General features: G+C 32.4%; 2 protein-coding genes across 6 annotated transcripts in view; one reads left to right on the forward strand and one right to left on the reverse strand.

Moving 5' to 3' along the window:
- The first annotated feature begins 258 nt into the window (after positions 1-258).
- Positions 259-19,031, forward strand: GUF1 (GTP binding elongation factor GUF1). Of its 4 annotated transcripts, none has more exons than XM_081304598.1 (17): positions 259-658; positions 2,197-2,308; positions 2,458-2,606; positions 2,879-2,959; positions 4,395-4,472; positions 5,214-5,297; positions 6,852-6,916; positions 7,361-7,564; positions 8,877-9,016; positions 10,205-10,328; positions 10,679-10,811; positions 12,291-12,434; positions 13,415-13,548; positions 15,414-15,515; positions 16,062-16,181; positions 17,924-17,960; positions 18,770-19,031. In XM_081304598.1, the coding sequence occupies exons 1-17, from the start codon at positions 494-496 to the stop codon at positions 18,905-18,907; spliced, it is 2,010 nt and encodes a 669-aa protein (XP_081160724.1). In that variant the 5' UTR covers positions 259-493; the 3' UTR covers positions 18,908-19,031. The 4 variants fall into 4 exon arrangements, with proteins under 4 accessions (XP_081160724.1, XP_081160723.1, XP_081160725.1 ...); XM_081304597.1 differs by having other exon boundaries at positions 260-679; XM_081304599.1 differs by lacking the exon at positions 259-658 and adding an exon at positions 726-1,053.
- The window catches only part of GNPDA2 (glucosamine-6-phosphate deaminase 2), a 41,798-nt gene continuing 25,765 nt past the window's right edge, over positions 3,007-19,039 (reverse strand). Inside the window, exon 7 of one of the 2 annotated variants that reach the window (XM_081304604.1) lies at positions 3,007-3,706. In XM_081304604.1, the coding sequence (XP_081160730.1) occupies positions 3,651-3,706 (56 nt within the window). In that variant the 3' untranslated portion in view covers positions 3,007-3,650. Of the gene's footprint in view, positions 3,707-5,359; positions 6,682-19,039 lie in introns of those variants that run through there. The other variant, XM_081304606.1, reaches the window with a different exon arrangement.

Here is a 19,039-nt window from a genome sequence, read left to right on the forward strand (position 1 = left end):
TGGCGCCTCAGCAACTCCACCACTCCCCACCCGCGAGCTCTAGAGTGATCGTCCATCTGGAATTCCCGAGGTGGCTCGGGGACCTAAAAGGTCAGACTCCACGGGGCCGGGGGCCGTCGTGGGGAAAAAGAGAGACAACCGGCATTGGGCTTACTGCACACCTAAAGGCAAAGTCTACTACAGTGCCCCGGCGCCCCAGTACTCAAAAAGAGGATTGGCTTTCACTCACGTGACCTCTTCCCTTCTAGCGCAGAGACGCACTGACGTCAGGACGTCGCGGGGCGTGCGGGCGTGCACTAGAGGTGCTGTGTCCGCTCACCCACAGGAGCGATGGGCACTTGGTGTGTGGGGTAGTACGGTGGTTCCTTGTGTTTCGGCAGCCGGGGTCCTGGCCTGGCCACCCGCCCTAGAGGCGGCGATTTGGAATAAACGAAGCCTCTAGCTATGGCGCTGTCGCCTCCCAGGGCCCTCTCTTGAGGCCTCCTCCTAGGGCATGTGGGCCCTAGCGGGCCGGGGCTGGTGGCGGGGGCTGGTGCTTAAACCGCGGGCCACTGGGGCCGCGCGACCCGGGCTGTCCAGGGACCCGTCAGCCCCGACCCTTAGGGCTGCTACGAATTCCTGGACCACAGACAGGCTCTACAGCTCCGCAGAGCTCAAGGTGACGGCCTCTAAGTCTCCGGTGAGACCTTTTAAAATATTGGAGAGTGCCCGCCCCGGCCCCCACATGTGATCTTGGAAACGTACTGGGATTCCTGGAACTGGTTGTGAGCCCATATTCCGATTCCTGCAAGGGAGGCGGGAGAGCGTGGAGCGCCTGCAGGCTGCACGCCTTTCCACTGCTGCCAGTGTGACCTTGAGCCAGTCATTTAACTTTTTCAGTTTAATTCTAAAATCCTCCAAGGAACCTGCTAAATTTTTTTTTTTTTTTTTGCATTTGAGACATTTGGCTCTGCTTCTTCATTTGTTCAGTGATATACCAATTAAAGGTCCAGTGGCTATTTGCGGGGGTTGTGTGATGCAGTACAAAGAGCTGAACATGCAAGACGAAGAGAAGTATTGACTATGTCTTAGCTTCCTTTTATTATTTCATTTTATTTCAGTCAAACAACCTGCAGTTTTGACTGTTGTAGTTGGAGAACGTGGGATTTCAGTAACTGTAGAAACTGCACTATATGATAGCTGTTAAAAGACTAGGCAGAAAAGTGAAAGATTGAATGCAAGTTATGAGTTAGTAGAAAGTAAGGTCTGTGTGATTAGTCAACTTTGGCCTATTCTAAGATCCCTGTGGGGTGTGTGTGTGTGTGTGTGTATTACAATTAAAAGTTCTTAAAACTCGAATGAGGGAAACATCTACTGTGGAACTATCAGATTTAGTTTTATATTTTTACGCAATTAAGTATAATTGTACTTTTGTCTCCCTTGGATTGCGGCAGTTATAAATACAAAAACATTAAGGAGAATTTTATAATTTCGTGCTGTTTGTTGATTATGAAATATTGACTGGAAAAATAGAGTGCACAAAATGAATATTTTACTTGAATGCCAATTTTTAGCAGTTTCTGATGTGCTGAAGTAAAACGTTCAAAATGTGTGTATTAGAAAGCAGGAGTTTAATTTTTAAACATTTAAAAATGTAATGATAAGCCCTGGTTTTTGTTCTCGCAATTTAAAAAAAAAAAATTTCTCCAGGAAATTTTCAAAGTAACAAAACTATCTAAATTAAAATGTTACAGTTTTTATTAGGAACACAGGTTTTTAAATAAACCTGATTTATGATTTCATGTGTGCTAGGAGCAGAGAATTCTTTCTTTCAGCTTTTCTGAGCTCCTTTGCCTTAAGAACTTCTACTAGATAATCTGCATACTCAAGACTGTTGAGAAGTTCCAGATGTTTTGTATTCTGCATTCATGGAAATAAATTCAGTTCCTCATTGGCCCCAGAAGTGATGGAAGCATTAAGGGATTTTTATTTACCTGACTGATCGTCTTTGACTATGAAAATATTGTGTTTGATGAGTCTTCTTGTGATCTGTTGTGTTATGAGCTCAGTCATATATCTGTAGTCAGAATAATTATATGTAAACACTATAAATACTAGAAATAAAATTGAAGAGCAAGAAAATGTTTTGAATTAGTATATTTGTTTCATATAAGGAAAATTTCATACTCCTACATGTGATTTCTTTCCCCATTCTAGGAAAAACCTGACATGTCTAAATTTCTTGTTGAAGATATTAGAAATTTTAGTATCATTGCACATGTGGATCATGGCAAAAGTACTCTAGCTGACAGGCTTCTAGAACTAACAGGTATTTTCATTTTATATCATATGCTTAATCAACTGCAGTGAGTTATTGGGAATCCACTTTTACCATGTTAAATTTTATTTTTAATTTTGTGTGTAGTATTTTCTTTTTTAAAGTCCAGAGAAATACCAATTAAATGTTTCTGTTTGTAGGAACAATTGATAAAACAAAGAATAATAAGCAAGTTCTTGATAAATTGCAAGTGGAACGGGAAAGAGGAATCACTGTTAAAGCACAGACAGCATCTCTCTTTTACAGTTTTCAAGGAAAGCAGTACCTTTTAAATCTCATTGATACACCAGTAAGTATATTAATAACTTTGCATGTATTATGAAAAACCTTTTATTAATAACACAAACATTGTTTAATTTTTTTGAACTGAATTTTAAATATCTTTTTTTCCTCAATGTTTTTGTTTTAGTGTAACCTCTTTCAAAAGTACAGTTAAATAAAGAAAAAAAAGTAAACCTGTGTTTTAACAACTTTTTATCAGTGTCAGTAGATTTGCCATAATGCCCCTTCCTGGAATAACTGTAGCTAACATTTAAAGGTATGGATATTTTTGTTTTTTAGGGCCATGTTGATTTTAGTTATGAAGTATCCAGGTCACTTTCTGCTTGCCAGGGTGTTTTACTGGTCGTTGATGCAAATGAGGTAGGATTTTTCATGTTATATAATGATATGTCTATTTGGTTGTTTCAAGATGTTTTCCTTAAAATGTATTATGGAAACAGAATTTTTCTGTTTGAATAAAGAAATAGATTGTGTTTTTCAAAATCATATGCTTTGATGCTGTTAACTTGAAGTTTTATTACATTAAGGAAGGGATTCTGTAGGATTGAATAATTTGTTAAGTTTTTAAAGCTGATTGAAGTATTCAAAAGATTGTATTTTTTGTTGCAGCATGAAGGTTGTCCTATTATCAGTACATCCTATGAAAACCTCCTCCACCAACTTTAGCAGTCTATGTCAGTTTTTAGTAGAGTTTAAAAATCTTTAGTTTTTAGGTGATTTTTAAGGCAATACTTTAGAAAGTGTTAGAATGTCTTAGGGTTAAGGCAATAGTTTAGAATGTTGCCAATTTTTTTGTGTGTGGTATAAAATTCGTGAAGTACCTATATAAGAAATATACTAAAGTTTAAGCTTTTCATGTATCTCAGTTTTTCACAAAGTCTGAATTAAAAATTCAGGTTTTATTGTTGTTGTATTGTGTGTCTTGATTCTGCCAAGAACAGTAAATCTCCACCTTACTTACATAGTACTAGGCTTTATAAACTGCATCACATGATTGTATTCTGTAGTAGGTTTTGAAGTCCTTGAGGATCCATTTTTCATCTCTGTGTCTCTAATACCTGGCACAATTCTTGGCACATGAAGGACCTCCAATTAATGTTTCTTGAACTGAAAGAAATTATCACAGGGAATGAGCCAGGTGTATGGAAGTGTGGGTTATCAAATTTGCTGTGTAAAAATCTCTGCTTAAGGCTCCCTGTGTTAATCTTTGTAGAATGTCTATTTTGTTTAAACTATTCCCTTACCATGAGTGATCTTTATTTTAACTCCAAACGCATAAGCTAGAGAGCAAAGTCGGAAGGGCAGTATTGGTCAGCTACTTGTCATTATATTGAAATGCCTGAGATAATTAGCTTATATAGAGGTTTATTTTGGCTGTTTTGGAGGCTCCCGTCCGTCACTGATTGACCCATTACTTTGAGCCACTGACAGTGCAGCATATCATGGTAATGGTATGTTGCAAAAGCAAAACTACCCACCTTGTCAGCCTGGAAGCAAAAAGAGGAGGAAGGGGTTACTATCCTACAGTTATCTTAAAGGGCATGTGCCAATGACCTAAGGGTCTCCTGTAGGCCCCACCTCCTAATAATGCAACCCTAGAGATAATACCTTTAATACATGGGCTTTTGGGGAATTCAGGGCCCAAACTATAGCAGGCAGATATTTGGCATTTTGTTTATTATTTGGGTGATGGAAAATCTATTTTGATGAGGATGATGGTTTGAATACGGTTTTGAATATAAATTTTGTGATGGTAGAATGGTCATCTCAGACTCTCATGTCTTTATATTTCCAGGGTATTCAAGCCCAAACTGTAGCAAATTTCTTTCTTGCCTTTGAAGCACAGTTAACAGTAATTCCAGTTATAAACAAGGTAATTATAATAAGACAACAAAGCTATTTATTATTTTACTTTTGGAAAGTTTATTTACTGTTTAAATGTCAGGTGCAGGATTTTATATGAGGGCTATCTAGCCACTTATTCCATGTATTGGTGGGATTGACCTCTTTGAGTTGCATGGGATAGAATTACAAGTCAAACTCCTAGGCCTTTGCACAGAGCTGAGAATGGAGTTCCTCTAAATTGCATGTAGTGTGAGAAGGCCATTTCTGTAGAAATGGTATGACAAAATATATTATACAGACAAAAATATATTATACAGACTGCACATAGGAAAAACAAAGAGGCTTATGATTATGAGAAAACAGTATAGCCCATGAAACAGTTCAGTGATAAACTGAGCTCTCTATATAAATCTCAGTTTCATATTTCATTGCATTATATTCCTTGATATTAGAGTTTAATAGAAGTAAGTCTGCCTATAGGTAAGACAGCTTTTTATCACACTTTATATTTAATTTTGAAAATCTATTCACATGGTGCTAATTGATGTGATTACTGAACTCTTCTGCACTGAACTATTTCTTTGCATGTTGTGCTGCCTGACTTGTATATTTTGTAGTCATACTTGTTAAAATTATATTATCTACATGTAAATTATCTTAATTTTTTGAAATAAAAACAGAGGTTAGCAGTAAGCCTTTAGCTATCTCCAAATACTGTTAATATATATTTTGTTTTTATTATGCTAATGTGGTGGATTTTATTTTTAAGATAGATCTGAAGAATGCTGATCCTGATATGGTTGAAAAACAAATTGAAAAAGTATTTGATATTCCAAGTGATGAATGTATTAAGGTAAAATATCATTTTTTGAAGATGGATTTTACTTTTAAAAATCTCGGGTAAATGGCTTAAGTGAATTTTATGGTATTTGAGCATTTGACATTGTACAGTGTCTTTGTTATTTCATTTGATTCTCACCAGGAACCCATTTTATATTATTAGGACACACAGGACTCATTTCTGTGTTTAAAGGAACCAAGGCTCAAAGATTTTTATCATGTTCCTTAGATCATAGGTTGTAGTTAGCCAGTGTATCAGGACAAAAACAGGCCTTTTGTTGCAGTATGACTTCTTGTATGCCATTTTACCTCTTTGGAAATACTGTCTTTGCAGACCAGGTTCCAACTAATTTCATATCTTTGAATTTTTACTTACCTTTCAAAGGATAGTTTGCTTATTAAGTAGCCACAACCATAGGTATGCTGCATGGTAGAAAAGTATGTCATTGCAGCAATATAATATTTTGCTCTTATTTGGTTTTTGAAAGAGCAAATTTCTAGTGATATTATTTTTATCCTATACACAATAGACAAATGCATACAACAGAATGAAGTAGCAACGTTTTACTTATATCTTATTTATTTTGGGGGTGGGGTACAACTGGCATGTATCCTAAATGCATAGGATAGCCTCCAAAATAAAGAATTTCTTGCCCAAAATATCAATAGTGCTAACTTCTCTGCAAAGACAGTATTTCCAAAGGGGTAAAATGGCATACAAAAAGTCATATTGCAGTGCATTTCATTAATAACTGCAATGAAATGTCAGTAGAATGAGTTTGAAGGGGAAGAGGTAGTGTTCAGGAAATGGGTTTGGAAATCAATATTTCAGAGAAAGTTCTTACACTGATGATGACAAAGGTAACTCATAGTCTTGTGGTTTAAGTCTTACATTGTTTTTTCAGTGTGAGAACAATAAAAGAGTAATGGGCTTTATAGTTGCATGCCATCCACATATACTGATCATTTTTGAGATTTAGGCTGAATATGAATAATCATTTCATATTTCAGATATGAAAGCTGAATTTCAAGAAAATAGGTATTAGTGAAAGTCCTACATTCCATGCAGACATATGATTGTTACTCTGTTTTTCTTGAGTATTGGGGATTAAATTCAGGAGCACTCCACTACTGAGCCATATCCCCTGTGCAATTTTGTATTTAATTTAGAGACAGGGTCTGACTAAGTTGCTTAGTGCCTTCCTTTTGCTGAGGTTGGCTTTGGATTCACGATCCTTCTGCCTCAGCCTTCCTAGCTACTGGGATTATAAGATGTGAGCCACCGTGCCTATCATGATTGTTACTCTTGGACTTTTTCAATTCTTAGTCCATTACTTTCTCAACAGCATGCTAAAAATGCTCTTATAATTCAATCCTGGAACCATGGAACCTCCTAACTGTAATGAAAAAAGGTATTTGTCAGCATACAAATGTGATTTTCCTTTTGCTATATTGAAACTAATTGATAATTATTAGAATTCTTCTGAATATAAAGCTCAAGTCATCAGAATAGAAAAATATATCCTTAATTTTAAATGCTTTTTCTTTTTTTCCTGTATATTTTTAGATTTCTGCTAAACTTGGAACAAATGTTGAAAGTGTTCTTCAAGCAGTTATTGAAAGAATACCCCCGTAAGTATTTTTTGCTGATTTTATACTGTAATAGTTCAAAGACCATCAGTTTGATTTTTTTTTTGAATCGTGGATATGCAAATACACTTGTAGCGAATGAGAATAAACCTTTGTTTTTAGTAATATACTTAAGCATATACAGTAGAGTAAAAGGAAGAGAACAGGGGTGGTGGGGATCTCTTCTTAACAACCATGAAAAAATTTCATTGACAATTCTTTTTTGCTTTATAATGAACAAATATATTAACAAATAAATATTGCAGTTTATTCAAAGTTGAATTCAATCTGACATACATATTTTACAGAAAGATTCTTTTATTTTGGCTGTTAGGTATCAACCCTTTCTCAAGAACAAGAGTACATTAAACATAATACCCAAGTTGAAAATAGGTGTTTTTATTAAGATTTTAATTTGGTATATATATTTTTACTTGTATTTAATAGCCCTAAAGTGCATCGCAAAAATCCCCTGCGAGCTTTGGTATTTGACTCCACCTTCGACCAGTATAGGGGTGTGATAGCCAATGTAGCATTATTTGATGGTGTGGTTTCCAAAGGAGATAAAATTGTGTCTGCACATAATCAAAAGACATATGAAGTTAATGAAGTCGGAGTTTTGAATCCTAATGAGAAGTCAACTCATAAATTGTAAGTAATCTGTAACAGTAGCTAAAATGTTTGTATATATTTATATTTCTGCCCCTTTCTCACCTTGGTGAGCTTACAATGATCTCTACTTTGTATCATAAAAAAGTACCTGATTATTTAAAGCAACTATACAGTGAATGCTGCAGAAGGGTCTCATGTATGAAGAATGGTAGGAACGTTTATGGATATAAAATATAATCAATAGATGTTTATTCTTGACTAGTCACAACTGATTTAATGATATAGTAGATTGGGTCCTACATTGATATGTTCAGTGGAATAATTAGTTTTTCCCACCCATATCCATGTTGAGAAAATTTTTTTAGACATGTAAGTTCATTACAACTAGATTTTCTAACATAAAGATAGTATAGAACTTTGCATTCTTTTCTTTAGTGTGAAATTCACAATAAAACCTTGATTAACTAAAATCCTTGGGGAGTAGGATTACAAAGGTAGTGTGCTTTAGAAAAACAGACCTGAGTTACAACTAGAGTGCCTGCTCTATGTTAGATACTGATGGGACATGACTTTAGGTACATAGTTTGAGGTTTCTTGGGTACTGTTTCTTCATCTGTAAAAAGTTAGGGTATTGTGCCAGATGTTTGCATAGACCACATTTGAAGGTTCAATATTGTATGCTTAGAAAAGCAGTATATTACTAATTACCTTGAGTCAGAAATTCTGTGTATTTTAATTTTACTTAAATAATTCTAAAATCAGCTTCTATTGGGCCAAATATATTATTGCTTCTTCACTTAAGGTTCTCATATTTCATTCTACATATAAATTAGTTTACATAGGGATTTCTTTTCTAAACTAAGGTAAAACTCTTGACATCTTAGAATGTGTTCTTTTCCTACAACACAAATATCAGATAGTTGTCAGATTTGTTGAAAGCTCACATTTTTCTGCTTAAAATTCACTTTTTTGTTTATTAAAGAACATTTGTAACATTTTTATTAATTAATAAAATAGATGATTAGTATATCATGCTTGTGTCCAGTGAAACTAGTTATACTGTGTTTATAATTTAGAAGCTGTTGTTTAATTTGTAAAAGTTGTGCAGACTTATGAAGAAGTTTTAGGCTTCTGCAGGGGTTTTTGTGGTAATGGCTGAGACATGGTGTTTTTGGTTTTTTGGTCTTTTGTGGATAAGCACCAGAGGTTTAAAATTGATATGTAGCACTTATTTGTGGTTTGCTCAAGTTTTGTTTGGAAAGTATGTGATAGTTTCTTGGGAAAGCTGTACAACTGTAGTATGCAATTGAGATGTTAAAGCAGTATGTTTGCATATAATAATTTTATTTAGATATGCAGGACAGGTGGGCTATCTGATTGCTGGGATGAAAGATGTCACTGAAGCGCAAATAGGAGATACATTGTATTTACATAATCATCCAGTGGAGCCCTTGCCTGGGTTTAAATCAGCGAAACCAATGGTATTTGCAGGTGAGGAGCTCACAAATTCAAAGGTCAAGGGCCAAAAATTTTTCAACTAAAAGTCTGACCCTTTAGTGAAAGAAAAATCACAGAGGATAAAGACAGATTCTGGTTATTCTAAATGACTGTTAATGTCAGGATATTCTTGTCGTTTCATTTTTTATGTGTGCATGCTATTGACACATAAGTTGTTAATTTCATATATGAGATGAAGTTTTTCTGGAAGTTCATTTAGGACTCCTTAAGAAAATAAATGCATATGAAAAAAGCTGGTTTATAGGATATTATTTTCATTTCTCTAGGGAGTTCATTTTTATATCTGAAATGTTTTTTCTAATTAGGATGTTTTTATTTCTGATTATCAGTATATTTACTGAATATTCTCCTCTTACTTAACTGGGTTTTCTTTAATGTTGTACCCGTGTAAACGTGATACAGAATACAGTGTGACTTTAAGAATATAACTTCAGAACTGTTTACTATTATGTGGTATTAAGATATTTTAGAAAAGACCAGATCAAAGATCATCAAGTTATTCTACACAGAGTACCAATTGGTTTTCTCCCTATAGACTATCTCATTGGAAATTATGAACTTGGGTTATCCCCACATTTAAGCAGCCAGCCATTTGGATATTGGTAACTTGCAAGGTGTGGTATTCACAGTTGTGAGACAAAAGAGAATTTGATGAATCAGTACACTCCCATAGTATTTGTTAGTAAATTCCTAAAAAAAAAAAAAAATTTGTCTTTGGATTTAATAGAGAATGGACCATATAAAATTAAAAGTTCTATGTAGTTTTCATTTCCACTCTTATTTCTTCTCTAGTAATAGAGATGTAACTATATAGTAAATGTTCCGTTCAATTGTAGAACATCTTACACTTAAATAAACTCAACTTTTTTTTTCCTGTAGGCCTAAATTTCCATGGTTCCTTCTTGTTTTTCTTCCCTCATACTTCCATAAAAGCATAAAAACACTGGAATGTGAATCCATTTTTGTATTCCTTAAAGCTAATGAATTTTGCAACCAGTTTAACTTAATATTGATACATTTGAGTAAACCAGTATTTTAGTCAATAGAATACATTAAAGTAACGTAAAAGCCAATTGGTTACTTTTGGACTGGAGAATACCACATATTGTTTGGTTTATAGGCAGCTTATCTTGTGATAATTAAAACTTCTTGTGTCACCAGGAATGTACCCAGTAGACCAATCTGAATATAATAACTTGAAGAGTGCTATAGAAAAATTGACTTTAAATGACTCCAGTGTGACAGTGCATCGGGATAGCAGCCTTGCTCTGGGTGCTGGCTGGAGGTAAGATTCATTCCTGTAGTAGAGTTGCATTTTTGTAGGAAAGCGTAGTTTAGATGGTGTATTGCTCTTGAAATATTTCTAAAGATAAGTTTATATTAATATAGTAAAGTTAAACCTTATGTCAGCCTATTTTACACTGTGGATTCATGTTTTATGAATAAGTTTTATGGTAATTTTAGATTTGCAATGGAGGATTTGAATCTTATTTAATAAATTATATTAGCATTTAATTATGATGTGAGTTTTTGAATGACTTTTGGTCCACCCCTCCCCTGAAGTAACATGTTCATCAAAGCTAATAGAGCCCCCAGGATATAAACAATTTAAAGTATGGCTTTTTTGTCCTCAAGGTTGGGATTTCTTGGACTTTTGCATATGGAAGTTTTCAACCAACGACTAGAGCAAGAATATAATGCTGCTGTTATTTTGACAACACCTACTGTTCCATATAAAGCTGTTCTTTCATCAGCAAAATTAATAAAGGTACTAGAATGTTTCATATTGTTTCACATCAGCATAAAAGGGAAAACTAAATTGTGTATGAAGAATGTAAGGGTAAATTCTTAGTAAGAAGTAGCTGAGTAGCTATTAATAAACTATTGATTGATTAGTGTAATAATTTATGCATTTTTTTCTTAATTTGATCTCTATATTATCAAAGCTAGTCTATTACTGATAGTAAAAATTAGAATAAATAATGAAAATACTGTTCTAAATATAGGACAAAGATGAAAAATATAATTTTGGTCATAAGTAATTTATTTTATTAAAAAGTAAAGCATTCATTCTTGTGGGCATTGAAACTTTAAATTTCAAGTTAATGATGGAGACAATGTTATTTTCCATCCAAACAGCAATTTATTAATTTTAAGTAACCATTAACTTTGGAATCTATATTTTCCAACAAAATTAACTTAGTAAACTAATACCTTAAAAGGGTCAAATTGACACATATACTTTTTAATAGCCCATGAAATGTAAAGTGTAGTAAGTCAATAACTGAAATATTTATTAACAATTGTTTTAGTAATGTTAAATGATTATTACTGGAGGGGTTTTGAATTTTGTTCTTCTTAATTCTCTTTAGTTATATATAACATTAGGATTCGTTTTGACACAATTAAAGCATGAAATGTAATTCAGCCTAATTCCTCCAGTATTTCCCCACTTTCCCTTTTCTTCCCCTCCACCCTCCCATTGTTCCCTTCCCTTTACTGATCTTTCTGATATTTACACACAGTGTTTTTTGTTTTTTTTAGTTATGTCTTGTGGATGTACTTGATATTGAGAATTCACTGTGCTTATATTTATATACGGACATATGAAAGTTGGGTCAGATTCATTCCACTGTTCTTCTCTCATTTTGTTGTCCCTCCCTCCCACTCAATCCCCTTCATCTAGTCTACTAATCTTTCTTCTATTTTGATAGAATTCACCCACTTTCTTCCTTTCTCCCCCAACCCCTTTTAACCACCTTATTTTGGACTAGCTTCTTCATATCAGCAAAAACATTCAACCTTTGACTTTTTGGGTCTGACTTATTTAATTTAGCATGATATACTCTGGTTCCATCCATTTACCAGCCAATGCCATAATTTCATTCTTCTTCATGGCTGGGTAATACTACATTGTGTATATATATTACATTTTCTTTACCCATTCATCTGTTGAAGGGCACCTAGGTTAGTTCCATAGCTTGCCTGTTGTGGATTGAGCTACTATAAACATTGATATGGCTGTCTTATAGTATATGGTGCTTTCATATATTGTGGATATTAATTAAAGAAAAAGCATGTTAAGATAATATTCTAAGCTTTAGGAATTCTTATATGTTCTTATTAGTGGCAAAAAGTTTAATAAAATAAATTCTAGAGTATGCTATAAGGTAAAAGGTTTGCTTTTTAAAGAAATGTGGTAATTATTACATTAGTATTTTTTCTTGTTGATTTTTCTAAATTTTAGGAATACAGACAAAAAGAAATCACAATCATCAACCCTGCACAATTTCCTGATAAGCCAAAAGTAACAGAATATTTGGAGCCAATTGTTTTGGGTACCATTATTACACCAGATGAATACACTGGAAAAATAATGATGCTTTGTCAGGTAGAAATGAAAAACTATTTAATACAAAAGTAGAATTTAATCCTCTAAAACAGCAGTTCCCAACCTAGGCTTTGAAAGATTTATTTCTGTTGAGAAAATTGAGTTTAATGAGATTTTCATATATATAGCTCTGTCTATATCTATACAAGTATAAAGATGCATATGCTTTTAAATTCTATTTTCAAGTAAGAAAAACAATCAGTGTTTTTGATCATCTGGTAACTTATTGATATTTTTAGCCCAAAGGAAATAAATTTAATATACATTCTAAACTGGCTAGAAGTATGATTCCTTTTAGCCCTTTAAGGACTTCAATATCATTTGAAAGAGGATTTGAATATCATTTGAAAGATAATTATAAAACTTCAGGGACCCTAGATTAGAAGTATTCCCCATTTTGCTTTATAATTCTTGCTTTTTTTATTGTAATAATACCTACTCCACAAATGGGGTATAATGAAATTCATCAAATCTACATATTTGGAATATTGACACACAGTATTTGGAATATTGACACATAGTGTAAAGTATGTCAAATGGTGACTAGAAGACCTGAATTTTATTTCTGTACCACAAACTACATTGTCATTACGATCTGTTGCTTAATTTCTCTGGACCCAATTTGTAAAAAAAAAAAAAAAAAGAAATAAAATTAGGACTTTGCCTTTTGTAGTTACATGTGATTTATTGCTCAATGTAATAATGTGTAATTTAAAAAAGATAAAACTGTTAGATAAACACAAAGGATTAAAAGCTTTGCTAGCAAGCATAATGTAATTGAAATACAAAAAGGTTCTTGTATTAAAAAATAATGCTTCTAAATTTTTAGTAGGCCATTAGAGAATTATTTCTTCATTTTTTTCCATTCTTTATTATTAGGATTTGTAACTTGGTAGTTGATATCTGTATGCACCAGTTTAAGACCAGTATTTGTCTAGATTTTACTTAAATACATTTTTTCTTTCTTTTTTTTTTTTTAGGCTCGAAGAGCAGTTCAGCAAAATATGATGTTTATTGATCAAAGTAGAGTTATGCTTAAATATCTTTTCCCTTTGAATGAAATTGTGGTAGATTTTTATGACTCTTTGAAATCCCTGTCTTCTGGATATGCTAGGTAAAAAATATATGGCAATCTCAAATGTTTGTTAACTTTTTGAAATACTGACAAGAATATGCCACCCACTTAGTAATTTCAACTCTCGAATATAGTTGAAAATAGAAGTCTAAGGTTGGAAAGGCTTGGAATCTTGTAGTTCTAACACTGAGGTGGTGTTCAGAGAATACTTATATTTTGCTTATGACAAAAAAATTCTTTTGATCAAATTGTAACTCTACTTTTAATAGAAAAAAAAAACAACTTAGCACCTTCTTTATGAAAAGAATTATATTCCTTCTGTCTTTTTTAAGAATTGTACATGTTAAAAAGCTACTGTGACTTCAGCTATACTTTTGAAATGTATTTGTATGTTGCGTAATCCCAGGCACATCTATTTACACATGAAAAACAGAAGTACATATTCATTCTATTTAAAATGCTAGGGGTTCACCTGTGTTTATGAATAAATAACTTGGTTTTCCTAGGAATAAATGTTTTACATCATAAAAAACTGTCTGTATAGGAACACAGCCAGACAAAGTAAGAGTTGAAAGTTAATATTAAATAATAAATAAGGAACTGGGTATCTAGTATTCTGGCATTCTTTTTTTGTTGGGGCAATTAAGTCTGTATTATGTCTTACATTACAGGGTAGTGTATAGTAGAATTTAAAGGAAATATGAAACAAAATAGAGAAACAGTGGGAAAATAAACATTCAGATCTATAAAAAACACACAAGACATGAATTTTAAAATTAATACTGAAAGAAAAATTCCAGTGTTTCAACTTCTGTAATAACCTGGAAATTTAACTTTTTTTTTTTTCAGTGAAGAGGGTCAGCATATAGAGTAACTCTTTTTACTAAAGAAGTCTTAATGTTTGATTATATAGAGAACTTAGTTTTTCTGATTTGTCATCCATTTTATTTTTCTTGTATGTCTTTTAGACAAGACTTTGAGCATGTAAGTGGTAATAAAATTTAAAATAAAATGAATTAAAGTGGCAGGTTCAAAAATTACTACAGTTAAAAGGATTATTAGTAGATATATTTGTTTTTAAACATTTTAAACAAAAGTCTATCAACTATAGTTTGCCTTTGGGTAATACTTTCTGTATTAAAAAATCTTTTAGCTTAAAATACATTTCAAATTTTGAGCTACTTAAAACTAAAATACTCAAACTTCTAACATTAAGGTGATTCTCATGTTCAAGATGAATGTCATTTCCACACTTAACAGAAATTCCTTATAGTTCGTAGCCTTCTATAAAGCCGTCAACCTCCCATGGATTGAGATCAGGAAAAATTAGTTTCATGTTGAGTTTCAAAAATCTACTACAGCATGGTCATAATGAGGATGTAATGCCAAACCAAACAGCTATTTTCTCTCAAACTTAAATCCCAAGCACAGTATCTTTTTGGAGTTCCAGATGTGTTTCCTGTAATCATATAGGAAATCCAAAAGTTTCATGTATTAATGGCTGTTTGTCAATGCAACAGCACTTATTTAAACAGGATTGTCATTGGTAATAGAAAACTAAACAGAAACTCAACTAATACATCTCGAGAATGACCCATTAATAATATATGGTACTGAACAGAGCCCACCAGCTGCTGGGAACATTGGGGAGGAAATGACTTTTGTCTTTAGTGATCTATTGTTCTAATCTAGTTTAACCATTTTCTTTTCCTTCACCTTCTGGACATACACCTGTTGTTTTTCATCCCTTATTTCATAAAGTTTATTCCTTATTGTGGACATTTAAACTCACTGTATATGTAATATTTTGATGGCAAGCTAGATTTTGTTATAGGGGAGTAATGAAAGAAATAAGAAAAATTAATCTCCTGGGATATGTCATTTGGACTTTTTTTTCTTGTTAGCTTTGATTATGAAGATGCAGGCTATCAGACTGCAGAACTTGTAAAAATGGATATTCTACTGAATGGAAATATTGTAGAGGAGCTAGTAACTATCGTACACAAGTAAGTTGAGTAGAAACTAATCATGAAATGTGAAAATAATCACTTTTGATGCATTTTTTCTTTAGTTATTAATCACTCATTTTTATTCCAACAGCTACATTTAAAAAATTTTTAATAATTGAAAAATGAAATTATGAACTGGTACACTGGTTAAATTATGGCAAACCCATAACCATATTTCAACTCATTAAATTATATTGTAAATTAGTATTTAGTGACAGAAAATGAGGAAGGTAAAATGTACACTATGATTTAACTACAATAAATATCAGAAGGATATATCTTAAAAATGTTAACTGATTTTCTGTGGAAGAGAGAAGGGGCATCAAGGATGTTTTTTATTTTCTAATGTGTTTCTAAATTTTCTAACATTAATTTTATTTTAAAAAGTTATTCATGATTCAGAGAGAGATGTTTATGATAAATAAGTTCCACTTGAACCTCCTCTAAAAAAAATCACTGTTAAATTGATTATACAAATGCCTATAGATACATTAAACATTCTTATTTAGGATATGTAAATAGTTATATATTTTTCTGTTTCAGAGACAAAGCACACACTGTTGGCAAAACCATATGTGAACGTCTAAAGGATACTCTTCCCAGGCAGTTGTTTGAGATAGCAATTCAAGCTGCCATTGGAAGTAAAATTGTTGCAAGAGAAACGTGAGTTGAAATTCATTTTCTGTTCCCAGGCTGGTTTTAGAATTGATATACCTAGAAAACTGAAGAATATTGGAAATTTTAACTTACTATTGGCCTAAGTTTTATTCCTACTTGTAGAAACAGTATGATAGCTGACTCCAGTTCCAGTGGTTTAAGTGGTGACTTTTACTTTGAATTACTTACATAACTCTATCAGGAATATTTTTTACGGATATAAGTTTGAAAAAATTTCCATTTATTTCCATTGAATGACTATATTGTATTTCCTTGGAGAGGAATTTCCTTAAGGTTTTATCTAGATAGACTCAACCAATTCAGGTAGTTTATATGTAATAGAAACTGAAACTAAAAGATAAAATAAGTATCTTTTACCTGAAGCATGTAATACCACTTCCCCAGAAGTAGGGAGGTTCTAAATCAGAAAGGAATGTGAATATCATATTAGGCTTTGGACTGTAGGTTAGGAACCTCATATGTGGGTTATAATAGATGAGAGATGCCTTCATTTCTGTAGCAAACTAGTCTTTTCCACAAGATAGTAATAAGTCAGAACTGAATCAGCTGATAGGAAATATTCCTAATTGCAGGAAGTCTTATAGTACACTTCCCTTTTTTTAATGATCCTAATTACTTCTGGGGAATCAGAAATACCTCTGTAGTTATGAAAAGTTGTAAATTGCTATTTAATTCTACCTTAACCAAAGCCAACATCTATATATAGATTTGAGATAAATTTTATGTCTATTCTTGGAATGAATTTCATTTTGTAAAACTGTTTTGCTTCAGTTATTTTTGTGTTTCATGAAAACAGACTAGGCGGAATATAGTTGATAACCACAGAACATCAGGAAAATAGTAAATGATCATTCAATGATTGTGTTAAGGTTCTGCCAGCACGTATGGTTTTCCCAACAGTGTATGCTTTGTCTCTGAAACAGAAAAATATGTAATTATTTACCTATCCTAAATATTTGAATGTTTAATGTGATCTGTAGTAATTTGCATAATCAGTTTTTTTTTTTTATTCTTGAATAATAGAGGTCTGTATCTTAATGAATATCTGTAAAAAGGAGTTTTGGGTTTTTTTTTTAGTTATATAGAGATTTTAATACTTTTTTTCAATCATTGTGGGTATTCTGATACTATATGAAAACTAAATAAAAAAAAATTCTTTGCAGGAGGACTATTTTTAAAAATTAGAGTAACCTGGAAATTTCTCATATACTACAGTAATAGATTATTAGTCTATGATATAGATATATTCAAATTAGGATAGGTTTTATAAAAGCTCTGTACCACTGAGCCACAACCCCAGCATAAAAGCCTAAATCTTGTAATGTCTTCCTAGTTTATCTTCCTAACTATTCCATCCACATTCAATACTAATAATAATCCACTTTAATTGTTTTAAGTAGTAGCAGTATTACTAGGTTGAGCCATAAATAATGTAACTCTTACATTAAGGTCACATTAGGCTGAAGTTTGAGTAATCAAGCCTAACTACCACAGCTTGGCCTTTTTTTCTTAATAATACTGGTTGATAATCATGTTGAATTTATTTGCTGTTTTATGCTAACTGAATGAAAATACAAGACACTTGAGCTACTATTTATTTGCTTACAGTAGTTTTATATACATAATAGCATTATCATTAAAATATTTTATTAAGGAGAAATTGTTTAAAAGTACTTTTTAAAAGTATGGTGGAAATGTGTACTTAAACATAATTTCCTCTTTTACAGTGTGAAACCCTACAGGAAAAATGTTTTGGCAAAATGTGTACGTATCTAGTGTATATTCTATTTCGTAGTATTTCTATTTTGTGTGTTTTAAGTCAAAAGGGGTAAAAATATATTGGTTTTCATGTTGGTTTTTATAAATGTCCTTTATTTTAATCTTCAGGTTTCCTTTTTAAAGAGGTAAATTTTAGATTGATCATAGTAATTAGTTTGATTACATTCATAAACATTTTTTCATCTTATTCATAAGACTTTCCATATATATGTGTGTACACACACACACACACACACTCTAAGGGTAGATTTGATAACTTTTTTATGGTCTAATATATGATGAAAGATTCTGAAGACCATGGCTTTTACAGTGGTAAGATTGAGAATTGAGATCCACCTCTCTTGTTTTGCCAAAGTTTTCTGTATCTCAGTTATTAACTCAATTATTATGAGAACTAAATGATTCTTTCTAAATGCTCAGTATAGTTTCTGGCACATTTTTGTCTATGTGAGTAAGACTTTCTATATTGGATTATATCTATATAATTTAAAATTACAAGCCTTGAGTTGAATTGGTAATGAGACTGATAATTCTAACATGCTATAAATAACTGTAGTACTGTTTCTGTGGGGAATCTTCATATCCATCCAAAATAACTAAACCTTTTATCATTGTTTGAAAAGATAGTTTAATGAGTGTCTGCCAGCAAGATTAGAGAGGTAACTTTGCGTATGTCTACCTCATGGACAGTAATTTCATAAGAATGTTATGATTCTATTGTGATCTCTGTGTAATTATAGGATTATTATTTTGTGAAGTTTTTTGGACTTAAAATTTTTCAAAATATTTTTCAGTATGGTGGTGATATCACCCGAAAGATGAAACTTTTGAAGAGACAAGCAGAAGGAAAAAAACGGATGAGGAAAATTGGCAACATTGAAGTTCCTAAAGATGCTTTTATAAAAGTTCTAAAAACACAAACTAATAAATAACTCATGGAAAACATAAGGAACTTCAATAAATTATAAACTGTGTTAAGAACTTCAACAAATTAAAACCTGTGTATTTTTTTCTTTATAATAACTTACAACAATAAAATGAAAATAAATAAGTTTCCTTATTAG

This window comes from Spermophilus citellus (assembly GCF_964194105.1).
Source record: "Spermophilus citellus genome assembly, chromosome: 8".
NCBI classification, from domain to species: domain Eukaryota; kingdom Metazoa; phylum Chordata; class Mammalia; order Rodentia; family Sciuridae; genus Spermophilus; species Spermophilus citellus.